We start from the raw sequence: 8,169 nt of genomic DNA, 5'->3' as shown, positions 1-8,169 counted from the left end.
CTGACCCGCACTGGAAAGTCGAAGCCTCGCTTCCCCGGTTGCCTCCAACCAGAGGCGCTATTCTCAGAGGGTAGGAAATAGAGCTGGGGGAGTGGGACCGGGGCCCCCCGGGGTACCTGTCGCTTCACCCTGCGTCGCGGGAATCCGAAGCAGGCCTGGGCCCCGGGCTAGGAGTTCAGGGAGTGCAGTAAGAGCTAAAGAAGCCACCCTACTCCTATCCATCAGGACCCACGGTCTGGGCTGGGGGAACACAGTTTGCAGGGAAGGGTAAGAGAGGGAAACAGCCAGGGCTCCAGGGCCCAAAGAGAATGGGACGTCAAAACGCGGCGTCTCTGCTAGGCTGCAGCGTGAGTTTTCAAAGACTTTCTTCAAACTTAGCACTTGGTTACTTCGGAGGAGGCGGGGGAGGGGGCGCGGAGCCAACGCAGAGATCTCGGGTCGTCCGCACACCAAGAGGGGAGCAAGGCCGCTCCCCAGCCCCGCCCACCTGCCGGGGACCCAGGAAGCGGGGGCCCGTTTGAGGAAGGGGAGGTAAGAACAACCGACGAGCTCCCGGAGTCTAGGGCGGCCCCACGGCTTTCTCCTTACCTGCCCTCAGCTGCCGGGGCCGCTCACCATCTACCTCGCGCCCTCACACAGACCCGCGCGGGGCAGCCAACCTGCAAAACAGAGCGGCACAGGAATTACTCGCCGGGCCGAGCGGCTGGTCTAGGATCCCTGGATTTCTTTCTTTCCCAACTTCCCTCCTTCCTTCTCTTTCTTTCCAGTGGCTTTGTGCGTGTCCCTCCAGGTTTCACTTTATTGCACAGACACTTTGTTGGCAAAGCCCTACGCGTTCCCGAGACACTACCTCGCCCGGGACCGCGCCGAGGGGCCGCAAGGGGTAGGGTGGGGGTGAAAGGGGCAGAGTTGGGAGGTGGCTCGCGGTTGCAGTTGCACTCCCGGTACAACGTGGAGGCGGTGGGGGCTGGGGAAGTCCTGCAGAGGCACTTTGCAAACTAAATAAATCGAGCGATTTACCTTGTCGGAGTGGCTTGTCTTGCCGGGTTGTTTAGGTGATTGGAAATGTAGCCTGATGAAGATTGATCACCTTTCTACTGCCCTCCCCGGGTATGTGAACGCGAGGTGAGTGCGTAACGGGGCTATGCTGCCAATCCCCGGCCCCGCGCGGGCTGAGTGACAGGGAGCCGGGCAATGGCAGCACGAGCCGGGGGTTACCTCCGTGCGCCCCCGCCCTCCTCCGCCCCCTGCACCCCGCCCTCACCGCCCGCCCGCCCCGCCCCGGTGGCGCGCTAACTCCAGGGCTTGGCTGGCAAACGCCGCGCAGAGCGAGGCGAAGACAGCGAACGCTGCGCCAGAGCCCCGTCCACAGAGAGGGACGCCGGTCCTGAGGCCGCCCCGGGGTCCCCGCCCTTCCCTCGCCCTTTCGGCGCCCGGCAGGGAGTGGCAGAGAGGAGGCGAGGTGCTGGAGAACCGGTTCCCTCTCTCTCTCCCGCGCGCCACCCGGCTCGGCGGCCCGGCTGTGGGCTCGAGGATTCCGGAGCCGCGGGCTGGAGTGGAGGGGGCCCCCGGCCCCTCTCGCGGCGCCGCGGGCCCCAGCGTCTTCTTTCACCGCGCCGCCACCTGCAGACCGACGCCGCGGGCGGCTCGTGCTGGCACAGGCTACTTTGCCGAGCGCAGGAGCAGCTCTAGGTGCGCAGATCCCGCCTCGGCGCCTCGGGATTCCCGCGCCCGGAACGGCACCCGCAGGGGAGGCTCCGCCACTTACCTACTCCTCGGTGTCTCCTGGGGTTCACAGTCCCCACGAAGGGTGTTTGCAAATCTTAGACGCTTCTTCTGAAATGTTGGAAGCCAGCGTCTGCTACCCCTTACACACACACTGCTTCTGAATCGAAAGATTCTGATAGGAAGGAAACTTTCTCTTTCATACTCATTCTCTGTCTTCTTCCCGATCTCCTTCTACCAGGGACAGTCTGGTGGAAAACGTGGCCACAGACCCCTGCCCTCAATTTCTTTCTCACATACCGCTGAAGGAACCTTCTGGGGTTTCCCCGGATTGTTCGTACTGGCGAAGCCCGTTTCCCGGCCGAACAAACTTCTCAAACCCGTGTGTCTGTGTGGACTTTTCAAAGCGCCCAAAATATGTTTTCGCCCCAACCCTGAGCAAGGCAATTCATGTAAGTGGCACCTCCTTCTGAATATTAGGCGCCACTTTACTCCCTTTCGAGGAATTCCTACTCCTTTTCCTAATCCCCCCTCCCCTCCATCCCAACAGGCGGAGTGAAAAGTTTGAACAGGAGTAAGTGTAAGGGCGAGTCAAGGAGCCGCCAGGCGCGTCGCGGTGGGGAGCGCCAGCGCTGCCGGGGCCGCGAGGTCGGGCACCGAGAGCGGACTGGGCTCTGGGTGAGGAGGAGGAGGAGAAGGAGGAGGAGAAGGAGGAGGAGGAGGAGGAGGAGGAGAAGGAAGGGGGAGCCCGCTGAGTGAAAAGGGGCCGCGGCCGCCGCTCATCAAAGTGCTTCCCCCTCCCCCAAGCGACACTTTCCTTTGGAGTCCGAATAAAATACGGTAACAGAATATGATGGAGGGCACACTGTTTCCTTAACTGCTTCTCAAAGGACCCGGGAGATCTTCTTAGGACCTTTAATAAGGCTTTGGTCGGTTCTTTTGTTGATCTCTCAAAATCAACTCCTTCTAATTGAAGTTGGAGCTGAAAGCGAGCTAATGTTCAAAGAAAGTGGCCGCCAGACCAACGAAATTACATTTTTTTTTTTTTGGACGATGAGGGAACATCTAATCAAAGGGGCAAAGGAGGAGGGGTGGGAGTGGAGGAGTATGAAGGAGAAAAGGAGGTTTTACAAGATCCTTCTCTGGTTCACAAAAGTCAGCGACACGGGCGCTTCTCTCCAGAACAAAGACACCGCAGCCCATTCACAAAAGGGAAAGAAGGAGAGAGAGAGAGAGAGAGAGAGAGAGAGAGAACAATAAAAGAACGAGAGAAAAGGAAAAACATGAGAAAGAAAAAGCTTTAACGGGAAAGAAACTGCTCAGAGCGCAGCGCTGACCCGGGCGGGGACACAACTTAGGCTCTCGCAGGCCCCCGCGGGTAGTAGCCCGCGAGGCCCGCGGCTCAGAGCCCCTGCGATGGTGCAAAGGCTTAAAGAAAGAAATGAAATACACCCGCGCCTTCAGTTCTGGGGAAAGGCGCGGGCAGGAGGGCACTAGTTTGTGAGGGAAGGCTATGCGGGAGTCCTGGAGTGCGCGGCGAAAGCGTCTGCGTCTTCAGCCCGGCGCTGCCCTAGCCCAGGCCTGCGCGCTCTGTGCCTGGGTATAGCCGTCCGGTGCCGGGGTGCATGTCCGTGTCCCAGCCCCGCAACCTCTCGCACTCCTGCCTCCTCCGCGCCCTGTTTCGCCTGCAGCTGCAGCGCGGGGCCGAGGTCCGGCGCGGAGAGGTGGGGCTGCTGTGCGCGCTGGAATGTGCTCAGGCAGTCCCCAGGGCCCGCCACGCGGGAGTCCGGCGCTCTCGCTTCCAGATGCTGCCACGGTCTCGGGGAAGTTGGGAGGTATCAAGTAGCACAGTCCCCCCACCCCCCTAATGAGAGTATTTATCTAATCCCAAATTGCAGGCGAATTTTCTTAATGCTCAACCCATAAAACCCCGGGATTAAGAAAAGAAAGAGAGGGAGAGGGAGGAGTGCTGAGAGGGAGACAGACTGAGATGAAAGTTTCTGGTACGCGGCGTGGAGGACTGAGGCGGCCGTCGCTAGGCAAATGTCCAGGTGGGAGACGCTGGGCCAGAAGCCGCGACCGTTCCAGCAATGGCCGCAGGGCGGGGAGGAGAAGAGGGGGGCATCCCGGAGGGAGAGCACGTCCACCTAGCTCGAGGCCCCCGGGCCGTGGAGGGGGAGTGGGAGTTGGGCCCTGGGACCCGGATCCAGCACCCAGGTGACCTCGAGGCCGGGCCAGACTCTGGGGGGACACTTGGGACAGTGGGAGGGGTTTTGGCTCCGGGGTCGTGGGATCCCGGCCAGGGGCGGAAGTTCTGCATCGGCCTGCGGGCTGTGCCCCAGCCAGCCTGCTGCCAATGCTCCTCCTCCCCAGCGACCCCCGGGCCCATAGCTTCTTTTCCCGCAGCGCGGGCTTTCTGGTTCCGGGCCTCTCGGCACGCTGGGCTTGCGCCTGCGCTCGGCGGGCAACCTCTGGGCACAACGCGACGAAATCGGGACGCGGAGCCTTCGCCCCGGGCCTGACCCCACTAGTCCCAGGGGTCCGCGCTCCGCCGCCGCTGCGGGGCGTGCGGGCGCTACACAGCAGCCCAAATGGAAACCCCGCGAGGCTCGGGACTGGGGCAGGAGGGACAGCAAATGTGGGGCTGGGGAAGGTTTGTCGCTTGACAGGTCGGAAGCGGCGTGGGGCAGCCGCCTCTCCGCGAGTCTCCTCGGGAGGGAAGCTTCCCCGAATCTAGCGTAAATGGGACGGTGATGCTGGCCGCCCAAGCTCCAGGCTGCTTGGGGCTGGCGATTTCATCTGCCTGCTTCCCAGGGGTTAGAGTAGGGTTCTGAGAGCTCCCCCCAGAGAGCGGCAGCTAGCTCCGCTCTCTTACTTGAATAAAGAGGACAAAAACTCAATTTCATTTAGTTCTGATAACTTTTCAATAACTTCAATCCTTGTCAGGAAGAAATTCTACCGTAGGAAGTTTTATCATTTTGAAAGACTGGCCAGATGAAGGCGGCTGTCTACTTTTCGAACGCGATTTGTGTGTGTGTGTGTAGATTTGTGTGTGTATTTACATATATGTATGTGTGATCTAGGCTAAAGTATAAATGCTAGAGGACTGTTTTCTCTGTCTCTAGACTTGTTGAACGAGCCTGCTTTGTTTCGGACACCTCTTAGAGGAGTGATGGAAACTACCATAAAATCGCCAGTTTTTTTCTGTAGCCTAGAACTTCTTGTTAAAGTTCCCTTTCCCTCATCTCATACACACACCTGCACGCATGTATCCTCCCTGCCGACAATAACCTTTCTTTCTTTCACTTCAGCACCTACAGATTTGCAGGTTATCAGAAGTCATAATTTTTCCTAATGAGTGCAACCTTATTAACAATTGAAAATAACGTGGAAAATTCGTCAAGATATTATTAGCATTTTTTCAGTGCCGTGGAATCACAAATTTCCTTAAATCTTTAACAGAGATGACCCTTCTTGACAAAAGAGAATAGTTTACACTGCTTAAGAAAAATATGACTAATTGTATTTCAGTTCGCATTTGTGTGTCAGCAGGGCCCCTTTGGGATCGTATAAACTTACTCAGCTCCAAATACAGCCTAGTACCTGCTCTGCATTCAAGAGGACCATTTTCTCCCACATGAAGTCCTATGGATACAGGAACTTCTCAAACCAGTGTCAAGTTTTCATTGCAAGGAAGTATCAGCAGTGGTTAAGGTAAGAAAGTTTCTGCTTTTATTGAAAATTTATATATGACTCAGTATTGTAATAAATAAACAGATAACCATTTTCACACAAAAAATGACAGTGCTATGCTAGAGAAGAAAATATTAATTGGGGGACTTACTCATAGTGGCAAGACAGACTTTTATCAATACAGAATAAATATTAACAGCATTCTTGAGCCAATGTTGAGACCCAACAAAATGTAGGAACCAAGCTAGATGTAATAAATAATTATCCAGAGCAAAAGATGGCGCATTCTCAGATGATAAGACCGTCTTTGTAAACTGATGCATGTCAATTAGCCCCATCCTCACAGCTCACCTTCAAATCACAGGACTTGTCTCAGGCTACATTAAAGGGCCATCCTCTAAGGAAAGCAGAGGACAGGAACTCTATTATCCTTACAGTGAAATGCAAAACAACTGCAGAAAATCCCACTGGTAAATAGAACACAGTTTAATAAGTAGATTGAATATGATCTAACTATAAAATTTAGGTAACAGAGTCAAGTGTTACATATGGCAGGACTGGAAAAAAAATCATTCATGACATTTTTCTTACCCCCACTTCCACCCCCCTCCCCACCATTTATGCTATTAACACAACAACAACAACAACAACAACAACAACAACAAAAATGTTCCAAATTTTCCTCCCATCAAAAACTGAGGGGAAAATAATAAGAGAAAGGTTTCTTTCTTTTTTCTTTGAACAGCCTCTTGAACACTCTCAATACCAATCACTCACAAGGTATCTGTGCAAATTTATTTCACATGATTTCAAGAAAATGATTAACTCACACACACACAAATCCTTAAACAAAGCTATTTTGGAGTTTTGTATATTATCTGGCAAAGAGGGAGGAAAAGGGGTGGGGGTGGTGGTAAAGAAGTACAATCCAGCCCCGAAAAAATGTTAAAAGTTTTAAATCAACAACGAATCTGACATTTTCTGGTCGGGGGACCCAGGATTAAAATATTGGGAGATTCTGGTCCGGCTGCTATTGAAGAACACATTTCTCTTCTTTCTTGGCCATCTTGCCTTTGTTTTGCTCCAGAGTTCGCTCCAAATGCTCATCTTCTTCTTCAGCCCTGGAAGTCAAACAGGAAATACATTTATTTTTCTACGTGGAAGGCAGAGCTGCACTCCCCTCTCACCCCGCAATCTGAGCCCCAGCGGGAATAAGAATCCTGGGGCCAGCACGGGGAGGGGGGCGCTGCCCCCTGCCCACTCGAGACCTCTGGACTGAACTTTCCACAAACTTCTCGGCCCCTCGGCTGGCGGCAGAGACTCAACCCCCGACCCCACTGCCCACTCACTGCTTCTCCTGCGCGTCCAGGTCCCTGACGAGCGCGTCGCGCTTGTTCACCAAGGCCACCAGCTCATCCAGCAGGAGCTGCTCGCGTCGCTTCTGGGCCTCGGTTTTCTGCCAGTCTGCAGAGGACGGGAGGCTCGTTACCCACCCGCAAGACCTTGGCAAACCCGCCTCCCTTCCCGCCTTTTCCAGTTGCCCTGTATCTCTCCGCAAACCATGTTACAGAACCACTAACTAGTGTTTTATGGGGTAATGGCCGTCCTGAAGAGGATTTCACCCTAAAACCCCAATTCCTAAATATTTCTCACAGATGGAGATGGCTACGGCTGGGCTGGAACCTGCAAAAGAGGCCAGGTGTGAGCCGGTGGTCAGCCGGAGGTGCGCACCTGATTTTGCCAAAGAGGGGGTAGGGAGAGCCGGAGGCCCAGAAGAGATCAGCCCGAGGGTTGGGGGGGGGATAAATGAGGGGGCGGGAAGCAGAGATGGGCGATAAAAATCACTCTGAAAAGGCTGGAGAATCTGCTTGAGAACCTATCCTTCTTCCCCCACCCCCATGCTCACCCCATACAGCCCATTCTTCGCTAATTTCCTCTTCGCTCTATTTTAGCGGTTGGATGTATCTCACACTGGGCGCCATATGCTTCACAATAACTTTAAAAGTAGTGAATCGGCTAATTAGCATTTTTCTTTGAAGTAAAAAATAAATTTGCTCTGCAATATTACACTGCAGCTCTCGATCGCATCACAGCCAGTTTTCTTTTGGAGAGGTTTGCTGGGTGGTTTAAAATCAAAGCACTTTTGCAAAGGAAAAATTACATACTTCTTTTTGAAACCCCACGTTAAAGGTTGGAAAATCCGATGGGCAGTGCGCTTTCCATGGGTAGTGGCAGGGTTTTTGAAGGTTTTAGGACCCCATAATATATTTCTTAATCTTCGCTGGTCTGGTAATTTCCTTAAGATGAGCAGCAGTTTCGTTTAATAAAAACAGGACCAAATCGAACATTTAAAGCACTTTTAAAACCAAAGCCAACTGCTCTCTGGCCAGACTGTAAGGGCTTGTAGCTGTCAATCAACCCCCAGTCTACCCCGCCTCCCTCATTAGGAAGGTAAACAATGAAAAGAAGAAGTAGATGATGAGGCAGATAGCAGAACAAATGAGGACCTAGAGGGAAACAGGACACCAGCTTTAAAAAAAAAAAAAAAGAACCAACCCTGGCCACTGCACTGACTCATGCAGCCCCCTCCCCCAGCAAATGCACTTTCCAAAAAAACAGAGAGGAGTGCAATCCTTTCGGGTTTCTCTCTTCTCTCTCCATTGCCCTGGGCAATCATGTTAAAACTCACATGGCTGGTGCTTATTCAGATAAACCTAACAATGCACACCGCTGGTTACCATGTGAATCTTC

General features: G+C 53.7%; 1 protein-coding gene across 3 annotated transcripts in view; it reads right to left on the bottom strand.

The window, feature by feature from the left end:
* Nucleotides 1-5,434: 5,434 nt before the first annotated feature.
* EHBP1 (EH domain binding protein 1) overlaps nucleotides 5,435-8,169 on the bottom strand; it is a 338,289-nt gene continuing 335,554 nt past the window's right edge. For all 3 annotated transcript variants that reach the window (XM_047068138.1, XM_047068136.1, XM_047068137.1), the window contains 2 exons: nucleotides 6,768-6,882; nucleotides 5,435-6,539 (listed from right to left, as the gene is read on the bottom strand). In XM_047068138.1, the coding sequence (XP_046924094.1) occupies nucleotides 6,449-6,539; nucleotides 6,768-6,882 (206 nt within the window). In that variant the 3' untranslated portion in view covers nucleotides 5,435-6,448. The remainder of the gene's footprint in view (nucleotides 6,540-6,767; nucleotides 6,883-8,169) is intronic.

Source organism: Lynx rufus, unplaced genomic scaffold, assembly GCF_022079265.1.
Source record: "Lynx rufus isolate CCGP_SWC_20201006 ecotype Redwood Valley unplaced genomic scaffold, mLynRuf1.p SCAF_8, whole genome shotgun sequence".
Classification (NCBI taxonomy): Eukaryota; Metazoa; Chordata; class Mammalia; order Carnivora; family Felidae; genus Lynx; species Lynx rufus.
The sequence above is the reverse complement of the archived record's forward strand: the minus strand, read 5'-3'. Positions and strand labels throughout refer to the sequence as shown.